Source organism: Podarcis raffonei, chromosome 16, assembly GCF_027172205.1.
Source record: "Podarcis raffonei isolate rPodRaf1 chromosome 16, rPodRaf1.pri, whole genome shotgun sequence".
Classification (NCBI taxonomy): Eukaryota; Metazoa; Chordata; class Lepidosauria; order Squamata; family Lacertidae; genus Podarcis; species Podarcis raffonei.
Window position 1 is genome coordinate 24,832,443 of NC_070617.1, and position 26,265 is coordinate 24,858,707.

The window sequence follows — 26,265 nt, forward strand, 5'->3', positions numbered from 1 at the left end:
AATCTCAAGGTGATGTACAAATAGCAAAGAAAAAAAAGGGGGGAACAAAAAAGTATTTGCCTGGTGCTGAACAATGTCAGCACAATATTGGAGTCACACTTAGGAAGGGGCAGCCTGTAGACCACAGCTTTTTTGAACCCCTTCACCCCTCCTCTCCTCCCCACCCCAATAATTTTTTATTGAGTTTTAAATAATTTTATACACGTAGAACATAACCGTTTCAAACATTAAAATACGAGGTTCTTTTGAACCTTTGCACCTCCTTCTTTCCCTCCATGGGTTCCATGTTTAAGTTTAAATTTGCTGCATCTTTCACCATTATTCATTTGTTACATAACCACAATTATCATAAATAATTCCACATTACAAGTGCCAAAGATTTTAATTGTTTACAGTGGTCTTTTCAATAAATTATGTATTTACTCCAGTCTTTAGAAAATGCTTAGATCTTCCTGGTTTCAGATCTTCCCCATCAGTTTCACCATCTCCGTATACTCCAACAGTTCACCCCTCCTTTCCTAAATGCTTGGGCAACTAAAACATTTACAGCCATATCAGCAAAGGCATTTCTTACCAGGTCCAAGTCCTCTTTGGGTACAGTGTCCAGTTTTGCTATTTTGCCCTGGAACTTTTTGGAAAGGAAGGACGACACTTCTCGGTCACAACCCTGAAGAGACAGCCAGGCATCAGCGACGCTGAGAGGCCACAGGCCCAAGCCCCACCTAATCATAATTATTTTCGCGCGCTCTATCCTCAGGGAACAGTTGCCACGTGGTATAGTCTAAACAATTGTTATAAGCTGGATTTTTTTACCCTACCTTCACCATAAGGTCCCAGAATTACAGCATCAGAATCAGTTAAAACAATTCACAGCCAGAAGACTGGAGGGGATCCTATATCTGTCTATCAGGTGTCAAAGGTCAGCCTTGTACACTGTGGAGGAATTTAGGCCAATGGAAGGGGTCCACTCAAATCAAGTGGGAAGGTTTGCCTTGCTGGGCTTCCCTGTTGATCTGAGAATGTAACTAAAACGTGCCCAACAATCTCCTGCAATTGGACATTGCAGTAGTGCTAGGCAAGCTTCAGAGAAGACACCCATTGCTGATTATTATTACTTATTTCATTTATACCCTAGCAGTCCTCATGAAAGAGCAAACACATCCATAGTCTTTCTTTATTTTTTTTAATGGTTTAAAAACATGCTTTCAGCCAGTTATCATAGGGCTGACAGGAAGAGTGCATTTCAGCCATCAAATGGCGGGGGTGGGGGGACATGGATGTTTTTAATCTCCTCCTGGACGTCAATAACAAGGGGGACAGACACACTTCAGCAGAAAGGGCATTCCTCAAATGGAGAAGGCCCTGTCATGTGATAACTGAGATTTCACCCCTCCCATATCCAAGAATCTGCTGATGTTCTCTGCTGATTCTCCAGAGAGGAGGGGCGTTTTCTGCTCTCTACTTATTCCACTCCAGCCTCACATCAGTGTCAGAGAGAGAGAGACTGAGTGTTAGAGAGAGATCGTGTGTATAGATAAGGTTGCTGCTAAGAGCAGCTGCAGACACTCAGTGCAGTTCAGCATTTTCATTTAGACCTCATTTAGCTCTGTATATAGTTGTGTATTATAGTTGTAGATAGAATAAAGAAGATATTCTACAGAGCTGCTCTCCGAGTCGTTTATGCTCTGCTATACTCTGCTGTGCAACGACTGTCTTCTTGTTGGAGTGAATCCAGTGCTCACAACTCTAAGCTGTGAGTCCACAGCACTTTGACCTGTTCCTGTGCAGAAGGTGGTCTCTGGAAGTGCTACCCAGCTCGCCTAGCCCAGTCGGGGCTGAGTGGATGAGTCCAGTTGGTGACACTGGCTCAAGGGTGGAGCTGACAATAACGCCAACTAGGCAGCCCCCGGTGATGGCACCAGCAACAAGGCCTCACCTGCCCAACAAGATTGTTGATATTGGGATATTTTTAGGTATTTGGGTCCCAACCCATTTAGGGCCTTATATGCTAGTATCAACACCTTGAATTGGGCTCAGAGGCTCACCAGCAGCTAAGCTTCTCATTGAGAGCCCTTCATTTCCAAGGAACCCCTTCAGTGTTAAATCACAAACCAAGCATAGCTGCCATGAAATCAGAGCTTTTTAGCCTGCCTCATCCCTCCTCTTTCCTTGTATGGCATGCTTACAGCTAAAGCATTTCAAATGGTGGAAGGGTTCATTCAAGGACTGCAATTTCAGGTACAAGTCCCTGGGATGTCTATACTAACCTTTTGGGTTGCAATGTAGAAGTATGGCCTATAGGGCAGTGCCACCTAGGAAACAAACAAAAAACAGTGAGCCCCACGCAATCATATATTATGAAGGCAGGGAGGGAAATGTACTAAAAAGTTTTCCAGCGCTTAAATTTTCTGTGTAAGATTTTCAATTTTTAAAGTTCAGTAGCAACAATGAATTATAAGTACAACATCAGGCTCTGTTGACAGCTTAGCTTTGTTTACAAATAGAAGTTAAATAAATAGGCCAAATTAGATCACTCTCTGGGTTCTGGGCTCATGAGGACATAGTTTGAAAACCACTGCTCTGCAGACTCCCACATCGAAAGGGAGGCAAGAAGCTTGATTTGGCGTATGTTAAAATGTCCCACCACCTCCCCACCCTGCTCCCTCCTCAAATTTCCAGTAGGCTCTTAATGTGGTCTGCCATTAATTGTCTCACACTGCTCTGTTGGTCTCACCTTAAACCTGCTTCCGTCCTCCTGAATGAAATAGTAATCCACAGCGCTGACCAAACGTTTATCCTCATCTAACACCTCCGTCTAAATCAGACAAAGGCAGCAAGATCAATCAAACAGACAGACAATGCCATTTCCTCAACATAGGACTCTTCATTTTACATCTATATTGTTATCCGACTCCTTAGTTGCACTAATCTGCAATTACCAATAATAGTAATGTTTCACCTTGGAGCAGGATTCTGTGTCCTGGAATCACAGTTTCTTGAAAAAGAAGTTTTCATTTTAATTTCATGTTGTTGTCCCTTTAAATCATTTCAGGACTCATTTTGAGCGAAGTTACATCAACCATGAGCTTTTCCACACTTACCTTTTGCTCCGCTCTATGTCTAAGTGTTTTCGTTTGCCCTGAACTTTCCCTGTGAAAACCCACTCTTTAAAGTTCAATCAGAGCAAACATCAATTCAAGTTTTCCGTGAATTTAACATTTGCTCTGATTGAGCTTTAAAGAGCGAGTTTTCATGGGGAAAAGTCTGGCGGGGGAAAAAGGGTACTCAGACATGAAGCTTTAAATTGCGGGCCACGCCTGGAAAGAATGGAGGAAAAGTAACCACGGATAAGCCGTATAAAACTTTAATATACAAAGTGAGAGTACTAAGCTGCCTGTGTGGTGAAATGAAGGCTCCAGGCAGTTTATGTTGACATCGAGAAATTCTTGAGTAACATTAAGGGCAATCTGGGGTTTGTTGCATCATATAGTGTATTACTGTGATGTCACCCTGACAGGACAAGTGAGTGGGGCTAAGCATAGTTATGCAATGAACCTTATTAGTAGATTTTTCAACTGGGGCAGTAAAACCAAAGGTCATTTTCTGTCCCTATCTTAGCCAACTGCAGACAACATTTGTTCTCCATACTGAACCTTCCAATGACGCCGTCTTTGGAATGGCCTGCTCTAAACTCAATTTCTCACAACTCCCTCCATGGCAACCACAGAAATAAACTAATTTAAGCATGCTATTGTTATTTCATTTCTTACAAGGAACTCAAGGTGGCATCTATAGCTCTCCCTCTCCCCTTTTATCACCAGAACAGCCGAGAGGGGATTTGAACCCTGGTTTCTCAGGTCCAAGCCCAATACTCTAGCTGCTGCTGCTGCACACAGGCTCTTTAGCAAAACAATCATGTATGAGCTTTACACATGAGATGCTAAAGGAAAATGTGCCGGGACCCACAGGGTGCATGTTGATCAACCATCCTGTCCTTTCGCCTGGTTCTTTCATCCTCTCAAACCCGAATTGTGCATCGATCTTGTCAGTCCACTGGGTGCGCTCCAAACGCTTGAGGGCAGAAAACGAGGTGCTATCATCTCTGTGGCAAGAGAAGGGAAGAAACTTCAGCACCACATAGAACGGAAGCTGGAGCAAACACTAAGAACAGTGAAAAGAAAAAAAACTTTTGCTACACAGCTTACCGAAGTGGTTGTAGCCAGGGACATAAGTGGGTTCCCCATGACTCAACTTTCAAATAAAAAAAGGAAAAACAGGCTTCTAGTCCCAAAGGCTGCAAAAATATGTTTGAATACACCAGAAACTAGAAGCAAATAGATTTACTAGTGGTTGGAGATAAAAATACTTTATTCTCCAACTGAAGTAAATAACTGTATTTTATAATGTAAAATTGGCATGGGAATTACTCACGCTTACTTAATTTACCTTATTACTGATTTTCACAAGCTGTTCTGAGCTTTTTCAGATAAAGCAAGACACAAAATGCTTCAAATAAATACATTTAATGAAAAATAAAAACTGATCACCCATGGCAACAAAAAACAGGTTGTAGGACCAAGAGCCGAAAAATTTCAAGGGTGAGGGAAATTCAATCTGTACATGTTCTCTGTACACACTTTTGTGTGTGTTTATTTTACAGGCTGGTGTTTACTTCAGCTCTAGGTACTATAGGAAAAACCAAGAGACCAAGGTGGGTATCTGAAGAAGTGTGCATGCACACGAAAGCTCATACCAAGAACTAACTTAGTTGGTCTTTAAGGTGCTACTGGAAGGAAAAAAAATTTTTGTTTTGACTATGGCAGACCAACATGGCTACCTATCTGTAACTAAATAATATATGGCCCTTTAAACTGTATGTGGGGGTTTATTGGCTTGTTTTGTTACTACGTTATGCATCTTTGTGTTTTTATATTGTAAACCACTCTGGGATCCTTGGATGAAGGGCATTATAGAAATATAATAATAATATAAAGAAATTAATTAAATTAGCGTGCAGTGGGGCTTGTCTGATCCCACTTGGGATCGATGGGAGTGAGAAACTATGGAAAAGGTTCTGGCCTATAGCTCCTTCTAGTAGTTAAGGAGATGCAATCTGGGACACACTTTCAGGTTCACATACCCAGATTATTATTATTATGAGGTTACAGGGAACCAGGCAGAGGGCCTTCTCGGTAGTGGCGCTCTCCCTGTGAAATGCCCTCCCATCCTATGTCAACTATCTGAAATAAACAACTATCTGACTTTTAGAATACATCTGAAGGCAGCCCTGTTTAGGGAAGTTTTTAAAGTTTGACGTTTTATTGTGTTTTTAATATTCTGTTTGGAGCTGCCCAGAGTGGCTGGGAAACCCAGTCAGATGGGTGGGGTGTAAATAAAATAAAATAAAAATTGTATTTATACCCTGCCCATCTGGCTAGGTTTCCCCTGTCACTCCGGGGAATTTTATTATTATTATTATTAATTGAATTTATATACCGCCCTGTACCCGGAGGTCTCAGGGCAGTTATTTCCCATGTTATTAAACAAATGGCAATCCCTTTCCCAAGAAATACACCATGAGGATATCCGGGTATCCGTGAATGTACTCTGCACATGTTCAGAGGATCCACAAATGCCAATCCCTTCCCCAACGGATTCAGGAGAATTGCACTCTGCACAAGTTCAGGGGCAACCCTGCACTTTGCGGCGAACGCACTCTGCACATGCTCAGGTGCTCCCCACCCGCCAATAAAAGCCCCAATCCCTGTCAAATGACACTCTGTACATGTTCAGAGGGGGCCCCTTCGCCCCCTTTCCTCACCGCGGCGGCGCCTCTCCCTCGCCGCCTTCTGCGGGGGGCTCCGTTCCCCACCGGCGACGCCGCCCGCCGCCTCTCCAATACGCCATCCCGGCCAGACTGAGTTTCGCGCGCTCGCAGAAACCGCGCGAGATTCCCCGTTCCCGCGAGCGAGCAAACAAGCGCGCGATCCGCTGTCATCTGAGAGCCGCCGCCAATCATGGTTCCGCCAGTGGGACCGCCCCTATCCTCCCGCAGCCAGTAGGAGAAGAGGAATCCACCCTCAGGAGAAAAGAAAGAAAGAGGTGGCTCCGCCTTCCCGCTCATTGTCAAAGTCTCCTCACAAGCAAGGCTAGCTCCGCCTCTCGCAGCAATTCCCACCCCTACGCGCACCACCCGGCTCCTTATCCCTCTTTTCATTGGCTAATTTTTTTCGCCTCAGCTAACCGTCCCGCCCACATTCGCGTCCGGCTCCGCCCCCTCCCAGGCGCAAAAGTTTAGGACTCTTGTATGTGACTGTTTCGCCTGCTTTCTACGCCACGCCCACTTATTGTGTCGTAATGCCCGCCCTCTCTCCTCTGATTGGCTCATTTCGGGGGTAGATACCGCTGAGTGGGCGTGGCTAGCCCAGCTTCTCGGTGGCAGCCGCTGAAGCGCATGCGCAGTGGACCTCCCGGAGCGCTTTTTTCTTTGCTCCTCCGTCCGGCTCGTCTGCGCGATGTCTCCGGCGCTTTCCAAGCCCGAATCGGGGCCGCTGCCCCAGAAGCTGCTAGCGCGCTACTTGCTCCTGCTGCGCCTCTACCCGGTGCTCACGAAAGCCGTCTCCAGGTGCGTGGGCTGCGAACCTCGGCGTGCTTTTACTCGGGAGTAAGAACCCCACTCAACCCAATGGGATTTACTTCCGAGTAAACGTGTTCTGGGAACAACTGTTGCGGTTCAACTAAGTTACACTTTGAGGAGACCCGTTGGAATGAACGAAACTAAGTTAGTGATGTCCATTCACTTCAATAGGTCTACTCTGAGTAGGGCTGACATTGGATCCAATCCCCGGAAACTGCATTTGCTGCGGAGAAATACCTATTTAAGTCTGCGGGGCTTACTCCCGAGTAATCATTCAGTCAGGTGACTGCCCAGGAACAGCCTACTGTTACCTTAAAACTTAATTTCTTAGGAAGCAAGTCCCATTGAACTTAGTTGGGGCTTACTCCAGAGAAAGCATTTCAGAAGCCGGGTAGTCCTGTTTAGAATCATGCGGAGCAGGACCCCATGGCATTCAGCAGGACTTACTTCTGAGTAGCCACGGTGAATTACTAATCGTAGGGTCCTAGGCATGCAAGTTCTGTTGAAAACTGGAAATCCATTCTAAGCAAAGCAGGTTTTCACTGGAAATCCATTCTAAGCAAACTAGTTTTGTCTGTCTGTTTTTTAAGAATCTTCTTTTGCTTTTTGAAATACATGTTATTGGTTTGTTAAAATGCATGGCAGCGCTGGTGGAGGGTGATGGGAGTTGTAGCATTTCAACAGCACCAGTTTGGAGGAAGGTGGCTTAATTCTTCTGTTTGCAGAGATGGGCCAGGGCACTGTATCATTTTCTTGCAAGCAATTTCCTGACTTTGCCCTTCCTAGAACTGAGCGCTGGTTGTCACTCTCCCATGTCAAACTATTTTATCTTCTTACACTTATATGCTGCCCTTTGCCCCCGGAGCTCGTTTTGTGTTATCAACTATTGCTGTTGCCAATGGTCAGTGTGTTTATTTCATGCATCACGTCCTTGCAACACCCTTGCAAAGAAGGTTAGGTTGAGAGCGATTGGCCTGAGGTTGCCCAGCGGCTGGGTGGGGATTTGAAGCTGGTCCTCACCCCCAGACCTAGGCTGCATTCACGCTGTATATTTAAAGCTCAACTGTACCACTTTAATGTTGTTGTTCAGTCGTTTAGTCGCGTCCGACTCTTCGTGACCCCCTGGACCAGAGCACGCCAGGCACTTCTGTCTTCCACTGCCTCCCGCAGTTTGGTCAAACTCATGCTGGTAGCTTCGAGAACACTGTCCAGCCATCTCGTCCTCTGTCGTCGCTTCTCCTTGTGCCCTCCATCTTTCCCAGCATCAGGGTCTTTTCCAGGGAGTCTTCTCTTCTCATGAGGTGGCCAAAGTATTGGAGCCTCAGCTTCAGGATCTGTCCTTCCAGTGAGCACTCAGGGCTGATTTCCTTAAGAATGGAGAGGTTTGATCTTCTTGCAGTCCATGGGACTCTCAAGAGTCTCCTCCAGCACCATAAAAGCATCAATTCTTCGGCGATCAGCCTTCCTTATGGTCCAGCTTTCACTTCCATACATCACTACTGGGAAAACCATAGCTTTTACTATACGGACCTTTGTTGGCAAGGTGATGTCTCTACTTTTTAAGATGCTGTCTAGGTTTGTCATTGCTTTTCTCCCAAGAAGCAGGTGCCTTTTAATTTCATGGCTGCTGTCACCATCTGCAGTGATAGTCCTGGCAATTAAAGAATCGTAGGAACTGTAGTCCTGCATGCTGAGATGTCACCTCTGCTGTATTTTTTTGGTTGGGCATGTAAAGTCTACAAGCCGGCTTTAATTTGCATTAAAAGGTTCCATCCCAGGGCCAACAGGTTTATTTGGAAATAATCTCTGGTAGTTCAACTGTTTGAAAGATCTCAACCTTCAGATTAGAACCTTCCGTGAAACTTCAACAGCGTCTTGCAGGACTGGTTTCGCAACCTGATCCACTAGGCTGAACAGAACAGGATTTTCCCAACTCCACATTGCATTGTTGTGGAAGCCAGATCCTAAGCCTGAGAAACTGGTCTTAACTGAGCTGAAAAGGGCTTATGCACCCAAGTATGCTTATGTAGAGGGACGCAGGTGGCGCTGTGGGTTAAACCACAGAGCCTAGGACTTGCCGATCAGAAGGTCGGCGGTTCGAATCCCCGCGACGGGGTGAGCTCCCGTTGCTCAGTCCCTGCTCCTGCCAACCTAGCAGTTTGAAAGCACGTCAAAGTGCAAGTAGATAAATAGGTACCACTCCGGCGGGAAGGTAAACGGCGTTTCCGTGCACTGCTCTGTTTCGCCAGAAGCGGCTTAGTCATGCTGGCCTCATGACCCGGAAGCTGTATGCCGGCTCCCTCGGCCAATAAAGCGAGATGAGTGCCGCAACCCCAGAGTCGGCCATGACTGGACCTAATGGTCAGGGGTCCCTTTACCTATTGTTGTTGTTGTTTGTTGTTGTTGTTGTTATCGTCGTCATCATCATCCCACCTTTCCCCCGAGACCAGGACCCAAGGCATCTTACACAAATGAAAGCTAGACAGATAAAATACAAATAGCTAAAATCATATAAAGGTAATCTTTAAAAAGTAATTAAACTGGAATAGGGTTTAAACAGTATATAAGACAAATCTATTGAAATACAGGTAATAAAAACAGCACAGCACTCTTAAAAGCCCTTTCATTAGAAAGAAAAAGAAAAAAAGACAGTTCGCAAAGGCCTGTGGGAATAAAACAGCCTTTGCCTGCCGGCAGAAGGAGAACAAGGACGCAACCAGTCTAGCTTCTCCTGGAAGGGATTTCCAGAGTCTGGGAGCAGCTACCGAGAAGGCCCTTTCGTGTGTACCCACCAAGAGCACCTGTGTGGGTGGCGGGATTAAGAGAAGGGCCTCCTCCGGAGTTCTCGGAATTCAGGAAAAATCCTATAACAGAAGCACAAAGGATTGTGCAGAAGATTAGCATCAATGCCTAGTGACAGTCTTTATTACATCACACCCTGTCCACTGATGTGAGTGTGATTCTGTGTGACTTATCAGATATAGGACACAATATACAAATGGAAGATTGGGAAAAGTTATGGAAAAGTAATTTAAAATTTACTGATTGTATACTGCTGAAAGAGAATTACAGTGGTACCTCGGGTTACATACGCTTCGGGTAACATACATTTCAGGTTACAGACTGCTAACCCAGAAATATTACCTCGGGTTAAGAACTTTGCTTCAGGATGAGAACAGAAATTGTGCAGCGGCGGCGCAGCGGCAGGAGGCCCCATTAGCTAAAGTGGTCTTCAGGTTAAGAACAGTTTCAGGTTAAGAACGGACCTCCAGAACGAATTAAGTACTTAACCCGAGGTACCACTGTATATGAAAATGGTGTATAGATGGTATATTACACCGGTGAAAATAGCAAAAGTGTGTAGAACAAGTTCCAACAAGTGCTGGAAATGTAAAGAAAAGGAAGGTACCTTTTTTCATATGTGGTGGAATTGTAAAATAATTAGAAATTATTGGGATATTATTTATAAGGAAATGAAAAAAATGTTCAAGATAACCTTTGTTAAAAAGACCAGAAGCGTTTTTATTAGGTATTGTAGTTCAAGATTTACCAAAAGACAAGAAGAATCTATTTATGTATGCGACAACAGCGGCTAGAATTTTATTAGCTCAAAGATGGAAAAGCGATGAAATACCAACGAAAAACAATAGCAAGAAAAGTTGATGGAATACGCTGAAATGGCGAAGCTAACTGAGGGACTCAAAGATAAGGACAACCATGACTTCAGAAAAGATTGAGAACCTTTTATGATGTATTTACGGAAACAATGCATTGAAGTGAACTCACTTGCAGGATTCGAGTAATACACTTAGAATGGACAAATATAAATAGAAAATAGAAAAATGAGGTTAAAATGTTAAGAACAGACTGACAAGGTACAACTTTCATTTTAGTACATAAGGCATATAAATTATATGTAGAAGAAATAAATACAGTGGTGCCTCGGGTTAAGTACTTAATTCGTTCCGGAGGTCCGTTCTTAACCTGAAACTGTTCTTAACCTGAGCACCACTTTAGCTAATGGGGCCTCCTTCTGCCGCCGCGCCGACGGAACACGATTTCTGTTCTCATCCTGAAGCAAAGTTCTTAACCCAAGGTACTATTTCTGGGTTAAAAGAGTCTGGAACCTGAAGTGTCTGTAACCTGAAGCGTCTGTAACCGAGGTACCACTGTATGCTATAAACCAGAAAGAGAAGTTTGGGGGGGGGTTAACTGAAAATGTAAAATCTAATTTGAATTTTTGATTATGCGAAAACTTGTTGTAAAATCTTAATAAATATAATTTTGTAAAAAACAACTGCAGTTCCATGACGCAACAAGCACCACAGTGCGAAACGAAAGTTCGAAAATGGGATAGAAGCTCTTGCCTTACAATCAGAAAAGCAAATGCAATGCTCCCCAAAGCTGAATGCATCCTCTGGCTGAATAGATGACTTTCTTTGACAGAGTATTGAGCAAAAAGTGCTTGAGTTCTCAAGGGCTCATTTGGGTCCCCTTGCCATCCATCTCTTGAGAGCTCTTGCAGATCTCAAGATGAAGGGGTTGGGAATATTTCCAAATCCCAGTGACCCACGCTTCTGTTGATCTTTTTGTGTTTTGCACAGGTGCTCACCTGGAGATAGAGTGGGGCAGAAATTGGATTCCTTTCTCCTTTCATAGAATCATAGAATTGTAGAGTTGGCAGGGACCCTGAGAATAATTCGGTCTAACTCTCTGCAGTGCAGGAATATGCAGGGATCGAACCTGCAACCTTGGCATTATCAGCACCACACTCTAGCCCAGGCATAGGCAAACTCGGCCCTCCAGATGTTTTGGGACTACAACTCCCGTGATCCCTCGCTAACAGGATCAGTGGTCAGGGATGATGGGAATTGTAGTCCCAAAATATCTGGAGGGCCGAGTTTGCCTATGCCTGCTCTAGCCAACTGAGCTATCCAGGTTAAAAGCAAACCTTCCCAAAATCACACTCTCCAGAACAATGCATGAACCGAAACTCGGCCACCTGTAGAAATTCGGGCTTCTCTGAATTTTGCAATCTGGTTCTCCAACCAAGTAATGTGCTCAGAGATACGTTGACTAGGGTAAAGTGTGGGAAGAAACGCATACGTCAGAGAAACTAACATAAAAAAAATGTGTTCTGTTAGATTGCACCAGGTTGGGCAAAGCTAAATGAGATGGACCTTTGGTCTGGTCCAGCGAGGCTGCTGTTAAATCCTGGACGAGTTGTAGAAGTGTGTTAATAATCTCCCCAAGTAACCTACAATTGCATGAACTGACTCACTCTGAGATTCCGAGCAGTTATGATACAGGCCTCTGTGTTTATGAAGCCAGTTTGCCAAATTCCTCTTCTTTGGACCGGTGATTTTAACTAGATTCTAACGCTAGAACTCGTGGACATCCTATATATAAAATGTTTTATTAGTTTTTTAACATATCATTTTCAACAGTAGTTGAACATACTTTTACATCTTAGTCAATTTTTTTTGACTTCTATCAGTCCTGTCTGAAAATTTTCCAATCTAATCTCTCAGTATGCATTTCTTATCTTCCCTATTACGTTTCAAACTCATAACCAATATCTCTATCTTTTTCTACTTTGTAACACTTCGTATGTTTCTCCTTACAAAACTTCTTCTAGTCCTACTAGTGTAATTTGTTGATTACAGTTGCTCTTCAAATAATTCATATACTTCTTCCAATCTTCTGTAAATCTCTGGTCCCGCAGGTTTCGGTTCCTTCCTGTCAATTTGTCCAATTCTGCATAGTCCATTAATTTCGCCTGCCATTCTTCTTTGGTCGGAATTTCTTCTTGCTTCCATTTCTGGGCTAACAATACTCTTGCTGCTGTTGTTGCATATAAGAACAGTTTGACATCTTGTCTATTAATGTCTTGGCCTATAATACCAAGTAAAAATGCTTCTGGTAGAACTCGTGGACATCCTGTGAAGATTGGAAGATTCGTTGGAAGATTCGGGACTGAGAAAAGAAATGACTTCTTTGCTCAGCGTGTAGTTAAACTGTGGAACTGTCTGCCACAGGAGGCAGGGATGGCTGGACCAATTCATGAATGAAAGGACTATTGATTGCCATTAGCCACAATGGCCTCTCCATCATTGGAAGACAGCAAATGCTTCTGAATACCAGTTGCTGGAAACCACAGGAGGAGAAAGTACTGTTGTGCGCTGGTCCGACTTGCAGGTTTCCCTTTGGGGCATCTGCTTGGCCACTGTGAGAGCAGGACCCTGATCCAGCAGGCTCTTCTCATGCGTGGCTTTGTTGCTTGACCCAGGCTGGCCTCTGAGACGCTCTCTCTTTTCCTCCCTGTAGTGCGGTCCTCTCGGCCCTTGGGAGTTTCCTGGCTCAGATCATCGAGAAGAACCAGAAGAAAAGAGGTCTGGATTTGGCTGGTCCTTTGAGGTTCTTCATCTATGGGTAAGTGTGGGGGCCAGAATGGGGCCCCATTCTTCCGAGGGTGGATCTGGACAGGTTTGCAAAGTGTGCTGTGCCCGTTTGGAAATATAGGGAGGTTGGCAGGGCCACAGCCAGATTTCACACGCCACATAGTTAAACTGCGGAACTCGCTGCCACTGGAGGTAGCGAGGGCCACCAACTTGGATGGCTTTAAAAGAGAATAAGGCTGCCGATAGTTACTATGCGAGGCAGTAACGCTTCTGAATGCAATTTCCTGGAAACTGCAGATGGGTCTAGTGCCCTTGTGCTTGGGCTGTTCTTGGGTCCTGTTTGCAGCCTTCTCACTGTGAGAAAAGGATGTTGGACTAGATAGACCATGGGCCACAACCAGCAGTCCGGCTCCCTTGACATTCTTAACCAGCACAATTGGAATTTGCCTTTGGGGAGGGGCAACAAGGATGCCCCTTTCCCCATATACATTGCAACCACTGACCTGCAGCCAAATATTTATCTGGCAATGGCTGCCCTTTGGCACCCTCCAAATCCCCCTCGCTGCTCTCTTTTTGGTGAGCGCTTAAAACATTTTTTGCTTAGGCCAGCTGACCCAGACATGTCGAAGGGACGCGTGTTTTATTCCTTGTTAGCTACTATTGATTTTAATCACCCGCTGAATGCTTTTGAATTTCCGTTTTTTAAAAAAAGGTTTTTAACATCGGCTCAGAGGTTTTCTGACTACCAGGGTTGTGATGTAGTAAAATAATCTTGCGAAATAGTGAACAATCCCTTCTCCTCTTAGCAGCCAGGAGGTTGCATGATATCACAGCAGCTCAGCGAATGGGAGAAGCTTATAGGTTTTGTTGCTGGGGTTTAAACTGCCTGGAGCCGAGTTTTTACAGTTAAGCTGATATTTTTTGAAGAGGCAGAATGATGTCTGTATGAACAATGTACAATCTCCCTTCCTGCTTTTCCAGGTTTTTCCTCACTGGGCCATTGAGCCACTATTTCTACCTCTATTTGGAGCGATGGTTCCCATCGGATGTGCCTGTTTCCATCGCCAAGAGACTCCTGCTGGACCGGCTTGTGGTTGCCCCGGCCTTCCTAGTGCTTTACTACTTCGTCATGAACCTGCTGGAGGTACTGTATTTTTTGCTCCATAAGACGCACCTGACCATAAGACGCACCTATTTTTTAGAGGGGGAATGCAAGGAAAAAAATATTCTTTAAAGGGAGCGCTGAGCAGAGCCTGTATGTATCACAGGCTCTGCTCAGCACTCCCTTTCACGAGCTGCCTGGAGCGTGTGTGCGGCGCTTGCGGGCTTTCCCCCGAGGAGGGATAAGGGCAGCCCGTCACTGATGAAGGCTCCTCCTGTCGGGATTCAAGCAAGCAGAGCCTCCAGCTCTTAGGAATTTGTCCACCCTCCAGGTGCCCGGCTTGAATCCTTATGTTTACCTCCCCTGCCAGCGTCTGCCGGCAAGATCAAGGGAGGTCTCTTCGGCGATCCTTTTCAAACGTGAAAAGAACACACCACTCCTCCCCCAGGGAGGGGGAATGAGACAGACAGAAATATATCTACATGTCTTTATTTCTGTCTTTCAGCAGTACAGAGAAAACATGTCTGCACACTCTGCTTCCCCACTGCAGAGAGAGAATAAACTCCTCCCATGTACTTCCAGTACAGGGTCATGTGCTGCTCTGAGGTAACATCCGGCTCTCAGAGCACTTTACAGGCAGTCCCAGTTTCCCACGGGACAATCCAAAAACACCCACATCCTGTTTACCATTCCAGCCACCTGGTGCTTGCTTCTGCATTGCTCCTTTTTCGTAACACCTCCTGCCTTGAGGAGGCTTCGTGCAGTTAAGCCAGAAGCTAGAACAGCAAGACGGAGTACTGCGCGATCCCTCTTGCTGTTCTGGCTTCTGGGATAGCTGCGCAGCCTGCATTCGCTCCATAAGATGCACACACATTTCCCCTTAGTTTTTAGGAGGGAAAAAGTGCGTCTTATAGAGCAAAAAATACAGTATATCCCTGGGTCTGCTCTGTGATGGAAAGGCTTGTGCCCGTCAGTTGATGCTGAAATCAGGGTGGCGGTGATGGTGGCTGTATGTGGAGCAAGCTTTTCTCCTCTTCCTCAGGAGGGTAGTGAAGTGTAGATGGGTTCCCACGAGGCAAGACACAGTGATAACAGCAAGAACCTTTCTTGAACTAACAGAATTGGGCAACAGGGCAAAGCAACTGCTTATATATGTTTCTGAAGGCCTGGGCCACTCCCACTCCCAACGTGATTGGCTGTCTAAACTTCCAAGCTGCGAATTGTGACTCAGAGTTTTAAGGGCCAATGGCAGAGGCCCAAATCCTGAAATGTTCTGTGATTGGATATCATGTATCGGATTAGAACACAGGGGCTCAGAATCCTTAGTCCAGACTCAAGCTCAGGCAAACACTGGCCGCTGAATACATAACAGGTAGGACCCGAACCAAGGGCTTCAAGATACAAGAAAGGTGATTCCAACTAAATGCCAGGAAGAACTTTCAGACAGTAAGAGCTGTTTGACAGTGGAGTTTGTGGATTCTCATTCACTGGTGGTTTTAAAGCAGGGTCTGGGTAGCCACTTGTAATGCGATTAGCTGAGAGTCCTACATTGCAGGGGGTTGGACTAGATGACCCTCAGGGTCCCTTCCAACTCTACAATTCTATGATTCTAAAAAGCGAATCCCTGAACAACGTAGGTCCAGGGTACTTCAGGGACCGGCTGAGCCCTTATATCCCAACTAGATCGCCGAGATAATCTGCAGGAGCACCACTGGTCATTCCTCAAGTTGCTAAGGCTCATTAGACAACAACAAGAAACAAACAAACAAACAGCAGCAATAACCTTTAGTATTGTTGGTCCAGGCTTGTGGAATATCCTGCCAGTAGAGATTCAGTAGGCATCTTCTCTTAAACACCTGCTGCAGACTTTTCTGTTCTGTCAGGCTTACTATGCGAGCAATTAAGAACGCATCCTTCAGGCCATGATGTCCGTTTTATGCGGTTTTAGTTTAGTTTATTATTGCTCTGTTTTTCTTTTAATGATATAGCAGTATACACTTCTTTTTTTAAAAAAAGAAATAAATAAAATGTAAACGACTTGGTTTTTGCTGATAAAGTGGTGCTATAAACCTTGCTGAATAACTTGTGTGAATCCTGGGCCAGTTGTTTCTCTCTCTTGGCCTGAGCTGCCTCACAGGGCTGTTGTGAGGCTGGAATGGTAATAATAATAATAATAATAATAATAATAATAATAATAATAATATATTGTTTATATCCCACCCATCTTGCTGGGTTTCCCCAGCCAGTCTGGGCAGCTCCCAACAGAATATTAAAAACACGAGAAAACATCAAACATTAAAAACTTCCCTAAACAGGGCTGCCTTCAAATGTCCTCTAAAAGTCAGATAGTTGTTTATTTCCTTGACATCTGATGGGAGGGCGTTCCACAGGGCAGGCGCCACCACCAAGAAGGCCCTCTGCCTGGTTCCCTGTAACCTCACTTCTCGCAGGGAGGGAACTGGCAGAAGGCCGTCAGCTGGACCTCACTGTCCGGGTAGAACGATGGGGGTGGAGATGCTCCTTCAGGTAAACTGGGCCGAGGCCATTTAGGGCTTTAAAGGTCAGCACCAACCCTGGGATCTGGGTTGGCTGGGACTTGAACCACTGCAGAAAAGGTGCAGGACATCCCCCTGGTCCACCCCCCTCCCTCGAGGCCTCCTCTGGCTCAGTTTATCCGTGTCTTTCAGGGGAAGGATACCTCTGCTTTCGTCAAAAGGATGAAATCCAGCTACTGGACATCCCTCAAGATGAACTGGAAGGTGTGGACGCCGGTCCAGTTTATCAATCTGAACTACGTGCCTATGCAGGTGAGAGGACTCACTTTTCGGTCGGTGGGGGGCGGTTCCCACTCCATGGGGTGCTGAGCCGGCGGGGGGAGACCCACACAATTCCCTCCATGCGCCCCTGGGCATTCAGTCCTCGCATGCGTGTCTCCCAAGCGGTTTGGGGTGCATCCATGAAGGTATCAGTTCTCTTAGGGCTGGGATAACCGGGAGCTTCCAGACGCTGGACTCCAAATCCCATCAGCTCCAGCCAGCATGAAGGGCAGCCGGGAATGATGGGAGTTGGAGTCCACCGACACCTGGAAGGCCACAGGTTTCCCCCATCCCTGTATTAAGGCAGTCCTGAACTTATAGCGCATCTGGCGTTATGAAAGGTAGCCATGGCTGTAGCTCAATGAGAAGGCAACTTCCTTGTGCCAGCTTCAATCCTTAGCCTTGTGAGAGCCGCTGCCAGTCAGTGCAGACAGTGCTGTGGGAAATGGACCAATGGCCAGTGGCCTGACTCGGTAAGTCAGCTTCCCGTGTCTTAAAGGGAATGGCTGTAGCTCAGTTGTAGAGCCAGGGCCGGCCCAGCCATGAGGCAAAGTGAGGAGACTGCCTCAGGCAGCAGAATCCACAAGTGCAGCAGATCCCAATGTAGATCTTTATCTCTCTCCTTGTTCCTGATGTAGAATCATAGAGCCATAGAATTTTTAGACTTGGGAGGGACCCTGAGGATCATCCAGTCCAGTGTTTCCCAAACTTTGTTGTTGGACTACAACTTCCATCATCCCTAGCTAGCAGGACCACTGGATACTACTACTACTAATTTATTATTTATACCCCGCCCATCTGGCTGAGTTTCCCCAGTCACCCTGGGCGGCTCCCAATCGAGTGTTAAAAACAATACAGCATTAAATATTAAAAACTTCCCTGAACAGGGCTGCCTTCAGATGTCTTTTAAAGATAGGATAGCTGCTTATTTCCTGAAGGGAAGGTGTTCCACAGGGTGGGTGCCACTATCAAGAAGGCCCTCTGTCTGGTTCCCTGTAACCTCACTTCTCACGATGAGGGAACTGCCAGAAGGCCCTCGGCGCTGGATCTCAGTGCTGAACGATGGGGGTGGAGATGCTTCTTCAGGTATACTGGACCAAGGCTGTTTAGGGCTTTAAAGGTCAGCACCAACACTTTGAATTGTGCTGCATTCTGGATTAATTGCAGTTTCCGGGTCACCTTCAAAGGTAGCCCTGTTGAATGGTTTATTTAAATGTAAAGGTTCATCATTGTTCCACCCAATGTGTATGTCTTTAAGGGGCCAGAGCAAGGGCCAGAGTAAGATAACGAGACCCAGCTTTACAGCTGTGAAATGTAGCAGGTGCTGCTGAGTTGTATTTGATTAAGGTGTGTCAGCATTTGGGTGTAGTATATAAGGAGCAGCACCTAGCTCTCCCATTACCCTGGGGGATGGGTTGGTGGTTGGGTCTGGTTTGGTTGTTAATGTACTTAGAGTAAAAGGAGTTTTTGTTTTTCTTATTAAAACCTAGTTTAAGTTATTTTTGAGTCCTTTATTTTTTAATGCATGGTCTCCCCAGCAAGCTCTCTGCGCTACTAAACTGCAAACAGCCAACATCTTTGGTTATGGGCCCAGCTGCTGAGTGGATGACTGCATATTTTTGGACTCTGAGAAAGGTTTGAAAACTCCTTCTCCTGTTAGCGTAGTTCTGTGGGTCTGGAAGAGTTCCAGAATGGTTGACCGGGTTCCTGAAGCTGAGAAGGCTCTGGTCTTCCCACAGCTAACAGATGAGAACTATAGTTTATGGTCTTTTCGGGTGGAGGCGCTTTTGACCTCTAGAGAAGTATGGACCTATGTAACTGATGACCCTCCTGACCCTGTGACTAATGCTTGGTCGAAAGGAGATGCAAAAGCCAGGGCGATAATTAATTTGGCAGTCAGCGACCAGCAAGTAGTGTATATAAGAAATAAGAAAACTGCCAAAGAAATGTGGGACAGTCTTGCAGCAGTGCATGTTAGAAAAGAGTCAGCATCTGCATTGACGTTTTTCAAGCAGTTGTACCAGACGAAGTTGCAGCCTGGTGGTGATTTGGCAGCACACTTGAGACGTCTGGAGGCAATACGCTGCGAATTAATTCGAAGGGACATGGACATACCTGATATTCAGTATGTTTTTATCATTCTTTGTTCCCTTAATGAGGACTTTGATGGTATAGCTAGCCAGATATCTGCTGTTCCACCAGCACAATTAACTGTGGAAGGGGTGACGGCAAGATTAATGGGCGAGTTGGATAGAAGGGAGGCTTGTGCCATAAGCACTCCTATTTCCAGAAGTAATGAGGAACGCCATATGCAAACCTGTGGTGATACAACTGTATTTAAAGCTGCAAAGCGTTGTTGGTTCTGCAATAAGCAAGGACATTTTGCAAAGGACTGCAAATCCAAAAGAAAGCAAAGTACTCCCAAGCCTGTTTCTGTTCGTCAGTCACGGTCGTCAGCCCAGCAGCCGACATCGTATAGTAGAGACAGAAACGAGCCGCGAGTTTTCCATGCTAGGACAACAGATCGTAAAAGACTTAAACGTGCCAAGTGGAAGTCTTTTGTTGTGGACTCAGGAGCATCTCAGCATATTTGCAACGATCGAAGCTTGTTTATTTCTTTCGAAGAGGAAATTGGTAATGTACATTTAGCCAATTCACAAGTCTTGCAGTCGCTTGGCAGGGGTACTGTTAAACTTGACTCTTTAAACATTACAATAGTGAACTGCATTTACTGCCCGTCAGTGGACAATTTATTGTCAGTAAGGTGCTTTGCTCGTCAAGGCATAACTGTGCGTTTCTTAAAGTCAATGTGTGAGTTTTTCGATGGGAACAAACGTCTATTATATGCCCGGGAATCTGATGGTTTATATAGACTGTATTTTCGCACCTACTCCCAATCGCCTATAAATTGCAGAGCAGCACAGTCAAGCCAGGGGTTGAGGAATGTAAGGCCACATTCCGGGTGTGTCCATGAGGCACACAGAATTCTGGGACACCTGAATTTTGCTGATGTAATTAAGACAAAGAATATTGTTGATGGCCTCAACTTAAAACCATGTAAATTTTTTATGCAATGTCTATCCTGTTGCAAGAATAAGATTAAGGTTGCACGCAAGGGTAGGTGCTCAGATAGGAAAGTAACTGAGCCATTTGAGCGTGTACATTGTGATTTAGTTGGGCCACTCCCACCATCATTAGGAGGTTCTAAGTACTGGCTTACTCTGATAGACCAGTATAGTAGATATTGTTGGACTTATGCAATAGCTGAGAAGTCCCAAGCATTTGAGAAGTACAAAGTTTTTTGCAACTGGGTAAAAACACACTTTAACAAACCAATTAAGAACCTGTTTTCTGAACGGGGTGGGGAGTTTGTTTCTGAGGATTTTGAGAAATTCCTGGAAGCGCAGGGGACTACTCATGAGTTATCTTGCCCCCGAAGTCCCTGGCAAAATGGGCTTGTTGAAGTTGTGCAGCGTGACCTACAGGCAGGGGTTAAAACGTATCTGCACGATGCTAATCTGCCCAAAGACTTTTGGGCTGAAGCGCTTAATGCGTTTTGTTATGTTAGAAATCGCAGTTATCATTCTGGTTTAGATGTCACCCCCTATGAGAAGCTGTTTAAAAAACGCCCTAATCTGAAATACCTACGCATTTGGGGTTCAGATGTAATTATGCATTATCCTGCTAAGCAGAAATTGGGTGAACGTAGTGTCCAGGGAAAATTAATGGGCTACCAGCAGGGGGCGTACAGAATTTACATACCAGCAACTGGCAAATTTCATATTACCAGAAGCATGATACAAACTGTAAATTGGAATGGAGTTGCTGTCTTCCAAGATACTGATGGTATAGATAATATTGAGGAAGAAGAGGAAGAAGCAGCAGCAGCAGGAGGAGGAAATGGTGCTTCTGAATTAATGGAAAAAGACAAAAAGTCTGTTGAATCTGATTTGTTTGATGATTTAAAGTCACAGGCACCCAAGGGGAGGTTAGATTCTCTTGAGTTTTCTGACCGTGAGCTTAGCCTACAGGCATCTCTTCAATCTGACAATGATTTACAACCTGAAACTAGTGGTTCACTTAGTCCCATTAAGTCTGAGGAGTCTGACTCTCCTTCTGGACTAAGACGTTCAGATAGAAAGAGGCAGAAGCCACAACGTTTTGCAGATGAACATTTTAATACTGTGTATGCCAGTAAGGCAGTTTTTGAGCCAAAAAGCTACAATGATGTTCAGAAATTACCTAAGCAACAAGCTGCAAATTGGTATAAAGCTATGAACTCTGAGATAGCTTCTTTAAAAGAGCATAACACTTGGTCTCTTGTACCACAAACCCCAGATATGAGACTTATTGATTCAAAATGGGTTTATAGAGTTAAAATGAATGACAAAAATGAAGTTGTAAGGTACAAAGCAAGACTAGTTGCTAGGGGTTTTCAACAAATTCCAGGCGAAGATTATGATTTGTGTTATTCACCAAGCGTAAAATATGAAACAGTTAAGCTTTTGTTAAAAGATGCATCACAACGTGGACATTCTGTTTATCACCTAGATATAAAAACTGCATATTTGTTTGCAGATTTAAAAGAACAAATTTTTATGCGTGTTCCTGAAGGCATAGACGCCGCTGAAGGTTTGGTATGCAAATTAAATAAATCCCTTTATGGTCTGCACCAAAGTGGAAGGAATTGGCACCATACTTTAGCAAAAGAATTGCTGGATATTGGTTTTTCACAAGGAAAGGCAGACAACTGTGTGTTTATAAAGGAAAGGGCAAACACTGTAACAAAAATATGTGTGTATGTAGATGACGTGCTAATTTCTACAAAAACTAAACAGGAATATGAACTGGTAGTATCACAGTTACAGAAGAAATTTGATGTGGTGGAATTAGGCATAGCTAAAAATTACTTATCCATGCAAATTGAGAAAGGCAAAAATGGATCTTTTCTGGTTCATCAAACTGCAAAAATTGATGATCTTGTTGAAATGCTATGTTTAGAAAATGCAAATGGCAAGGAAACGCCTATGGTGTGTGGTTTCACCTTTACAGGTGAAGATAAGCCATTTCCTAACAAAACTTTGTATCGTTCTGCTATAGGCAAGCTAAATTTCATTCAAAGAATCTCAAGACCAGATATAACTTATGCTTTTCACTTTCTGGCAAAATTTGTGGAAAAGCCTACTACACAATGTTTCTCTGCTCTTAAGAGAGTGGTAATGTATCTTAAACATACCAAACATTATAGGTTGCAGTTTACAACATGTATTGACAAAGGTTTTGAAATTTTCTGTGATGCATCTCATGCAGTGGAACAAAATAATTGCAGGGGTGTGTCTGGTATGGTGCTTTGTTATAACGGTTGTCCATTTGAATGGAAGTCCCAGACACAAACCATTATTTGTCTCTCCACAACAGAGAGTGAATTATGTGCATGCGTTCAGGCCACTCGTGATGTAGAATGGTATCTGCAAGTATTTGCAGACCTACAGATGCAAGTAACATTACCAGTAAAAGTTTACCTTGATTCCCAGAGCGGACTTGCTATCCTGTGTTCAGAGACCAATACGCAGCGCACTAGAGTCTTAAGGTTACGTTTACAGTTTGTAAAGAAACTAATTGCTGACGAAATGATTGTATTTGAATATGTTCCAGGTGACAATCAAATTGCGGACATTTTTACTAAAGCACTTCCAAAGGTTACACATGAAAGACATGTACAAAATATGCTTTATGTTTTTGTTCCACAATGATGAACCGCAGGGGAAATGTTGAATGGTTTATTTAAATGTAAAGGTTCATCATTGTTCCACCCAATGTGTATGTCTTTAAGGGGCCAGAGCAAGGGCCAGAGTAAGATAACGAGACCCAGCTTTACAGCTGTGAAATGTAGCAGGTGCTGCTGAGTTGTATTTGATTAAGGTGTGTCAGCATTTGGGTGTAGTATATAAGGAGCAGCACCTAGCTCTCCCATTACCCTGGGGGATGGGTTGGTGGTTGGGTCTGGTTTGGTTGTTAATGTACTTAGAGTAAAAGGAGTTTTTGTTTTTCTTATTAAAACCTAGTTTAAGTTATTTTTGAGTCCTTTATTTTTTAATGCATGGTCTCCCCAGCAAGCTCTCTGCGCTACTAAACTGCAAACAGCCAACAAGCCCTACGTAGAGCGCATTGCAATAGTCCAAGCGGGAGATAACTAGAGCATGCACCACTCTGGCAAGACAGCCTGTGGGCAGGTAGGGTCTTAGCCTGGATGATGGGAGTTGTAGTCCAACAACAGCCGGAGACCCAAGTTTGGGAAACGCTGATCCTAGGCCAACCCCCTGCAGTGCAGGAATAGGCATCTGTTGCCCCACAGGGCTCAAACCTGCAACCTTGGCGTTATCAGCACCACGCTCTAACCCATGTAGATCTTCACCCACCCTTTCTTCCCTGCCAGGGAAGGGCTCCATTTTGTGGTTAGCCAGAATGCCTTGGGCTGGCCCTGGGTAGAGCCTCTGTTTTGCATGCAGAAGATCCCGGGTTCAGTCCCCGACAGCACCTCCAGGGAGGTGAACGTGGTAGGTCAGAACTTAAATCCTAACTAAATTCCTCCCCTGAAAACAGTTCCAGGTGCTGTTTGGGAACCTGGTGGCCCTCTTCTGGTTTGCCTACCTGGCCTCTGTGAAGAAGTGACCCTGCAGGAGCTGACGGTTGAAGAGGAAGCTGCCCTCCATGCTTGATAAAGTTGCCTGCCGGGGCAGGCAGCGGAGGACGAGGGACTGTGCTTAGAGAACTGATTTGCTGCCTGCCGTTGCAGAGTTACTGTCCGACACTCTTCTGCTCCTTGAGGAAAGCAGGGATGGGAAGGGGATGAGCTGTGCCATCTTCTAGCTGGGTCCTTCTGGGCCCTGTCTCTTTAACAATCACATCTGGTACACTACATTTATTCATTTTGTTTCTCATTTCTTAACGTTTAGTTTTTCTGGGGGGGACAGACAGCAGGCAATAACTCTTTTTTTTTTTAATGGTGCTTTAATGGGAATGGTTTAAAAAATGTGTACTGGAATTGGGAAAACCAGCACAAGCCATTTTATGTGCGTGTTTTTAAAAGAAATAAAATTGAGAAGATTAATCTCTTAAACGATAAAAGGGGGAAATTACTGGTTTTGTTGAAGAGGTGAGATACCTGGCTAGGGGGTGGGGGGAAGGATGTGTGAAAAGGATTGCAAGCCTATTGTGAGCTGAAGGTGAGCCAGCAAAGTGAGGCAGCTGCAGAAAAGGCGAATGCAATTTTTAGGCTCCATTAACAGCAACCTCAGATATGCAGAAGGACACAACCTTGATGGCAGAAAGTGAGAAGGAATTAAAGAACCTCTTAATGAGGGTGAAAGAAGAGAGCGCAAAATATGGTCTGAAGCTCAACATTAAAAAAAACTAAGATCATGGCCACTGGTCCCATCACTTCCTGGCAAATAGAAGGGGAAGAAATGGAGGCAGTGAGGGATTTTACTTTCTTGGGCTCCATGATCACTGCAGATCGTGACAGCAGTCACGAAATTAAAAGACGCCTGCTTCTTGGGAGAAAAGCAATGACAAACCTAGACAGCATCTTAAAAAGCAGAGACATCACCTTGCCAACGAAGGCCCGTATAGTTAAAGCTATGGTTTTCCCAGTAGTGGTGTATGGAGGTGAGAGCTGGATCATAAAGAAGGCTGATCGCCGAAGAATTGATGCTTTTGAAATATGGTGCTGGAGGAGACTCTTGAGAGTCCCATGGACTGCAAGAAGATCAAACCTATCCATTCTTAAGGAAATTAGCCCTGAGTGCTCACTGGAAGGACAGATCCTGAAGCTGAGACTCCAATACTTTGGCCACCTCATGAGAAGAGAATACTCCCTGGAAAAGACCCTGATGTTGGGAAAGATGGAGGGCACAAGGAGAAGGGGACGACAGAGGACGAGATGGTTGGACAGTGTTCTCGAAGCTACCAGCATGAGTTTGACCAAACTGCGGGAGGCAGTGGAACACAGGAGTGCCTGGCGTGCTGGCATGCTCTGGTCCATGGGGTCATGAAGAGTCGGACACGACTTGCTTGACGTTTGGCTTCCGAAAATCATTTGAAAACCAGAAGACTCACTTCCGGGTTTCGATTGTTTGGGAGCTGATTTGTTTGGGAGCCAAGGCATTTGAGATCCAAGGTACAACTGTGAAAGATAAGCAAAAGGAAAAAGATAGATTAAAACACACAGCAGCATTCTGCATGTCTGCATCATAAGCGAAATATTTTTAGCAGGTGCCAAAAAGAGCACAGGGAAGACCTGTGTGATTGTTATGGCTAGAGATATGGGAGGCCATGCTCAAATCTCCACTCTGCCAAGAAGCTCCCTGGTTGAACTTGGGCCAGTTGCCATCTCTCAGCCTAGCCTACCTCTCAGGGCTTGTGGTGAGGCTAAAATGGGAAGGAGGAGCACCATGCTCCTTGGAGGAAAAGGTGTTGAACTAAATAAATAAAGGTGCCTGGCTGCCTGATGTCAATAGACAGGGAGTTCCAAAGTTCACGTGCTGCCAAACTAAAAGATTTTTTTCTTACAAATGTGGAAGCGCTATTACACGACACCTGTAACTATGCCAGTTCCGCTTATTTGCTGAATATATGCAAAATAGTAAGATTCTGCCTCTTAATGTTGCTTATTGAGCTGATTTTTTTTAAAAAAATAAGCTATGTTAGGGTTTATAGAGAAAAATACAAAGCTTAATAGCAAATATATTTCCCCCCTTTTTTACCCAAACTAAGACTTTGTTCTAAATACAAGCAAAGCATAAAGGGAAAAAAAGGGGAGAGGAGAAAGGAGCAGAAAAAGGAAGAGTGAAATGAAGAAGAGTAGAAAAGAGGTTCAAAGAGAAAGATGGAATAAAATCCAGAAAGCAAAGAGCTTCCCATTCTTTATCGGTCCACTGTATAGAAACAATATTCACTTCATCCTTGAGACTGTTTCTGGTGGGCTTCTCAGCTTCCCCAAATCTGCTTGCCATTTAACCCCCTGCTAGGCACAAATTAGGGACACGGGTGGCACTGTGGGTTAAACCACAGAGCCTAGGACTTGCTGATCAGCAGGTCAGTGGTTCGAATCCCCGCGACGGGGTGAGCTCCCATTGCTCGGTCCCTGCTCCTGCCAACCTAGCAGTTCGAAAGCACGTCAAAGTGCAAGTAGATAAATAGGTACCGCTCCGGCGGGAAGGTGCACTGCTCTGGTTTGCCAGAAGCGGCTTAGTCATGCTGGGCACATGATCCAGAAGCTGTCTGCGGACAAACGCCGGCTCCCTCGGC

The 26,265-nt window shown here is 44.9% G+C and overlaps 2 protein-coding genes across 2 annotated transcripts in view; one reads left to right on the plus strand and one right to left on the minus strand.

Annotated features, from left to right (window-relative positions):
* Positions 1-5,942, minus strand: part of POLE (DNA polymerase epsilon, catalytic subunit) — a 57,994-nt gene extending 52,052 nt beyond the window's left edge. Inside the window, exons 1-5 of the mRNA XM_053368078.1 lie at positions 5,822-5,942; positions 3,967-4,102; positions 2,735-2,815; positions 2,268-2,312; positions 575-667 (exon numbers count right to left, since the gene is read on the minus strand). Of these exons, the coding sequence (XP_053224053.1) occupies positions 575-667; positions 2,268-2,312; positions 2,735-2,815; positions 3,967-4,102; positions 5,822-5,907 (441 nt within the window). The 5' untranslated portion in view covers positions 5,908-5,942. The remainder of the gene's footprint in view (positions 1-574; positions 668-2,267; positions 2,313-2,734; positions 2,816-3,966; positions 4,103-5,821) is intronic.
* Positions 5,943-6,441: 499 nt separating this feature from the next.
* Positions 6,442-23,953, plus strand: PXMP2 (peroxisomal membrane protein 2). Its single transcript, XM_053368079.1, has 5 exons — positions 6,442-6,625; positions 12,965-13,069; positions 14,020-14,182; positions 16,828-16,947; positions 23,560-23,953. The coding sequence occupies exons 1-5, from the start codon at positions 6,516-6,518 to the stop codon at positions 23,626-23,628; spliced, it is 567 nt and encodes a 188-aa protein (XP_053224054.1). The 5' UTR covers positions 6,442-6,515; the 3' UTR covers positions 23,629-23,953.
* The last annotated feature ends 2,312 nt before the right edge of the window (positions 23,954-26,265 follow it).

Excerpts from the sequence above, each read along its gene's own strand:
- PXMP2 (XM_053368079.1), top strand. The coding sequence starts at position 6,516 with ATGTCTCCGGCGCTTTCCAAGCCCGAATCGGGGCCGCTGCCCCAGAAG. Across the intron at positions 6,626-12,964 it reads CTCACGAAAGCCGTCTCCAG|TGCGGTCCTCTCGGCCCTTG; the intron begins GTGCGTGGGCTG and ends TCCTCCCTGTAG. Across the intron at positions 16,948-23,559 it reads TGAACTACGTGCCTATGCAG|TTCCAGGTGCTGTTTGGGAA; the intron begins GTGAGAGGACTC and ends CCCTGAAAACAG.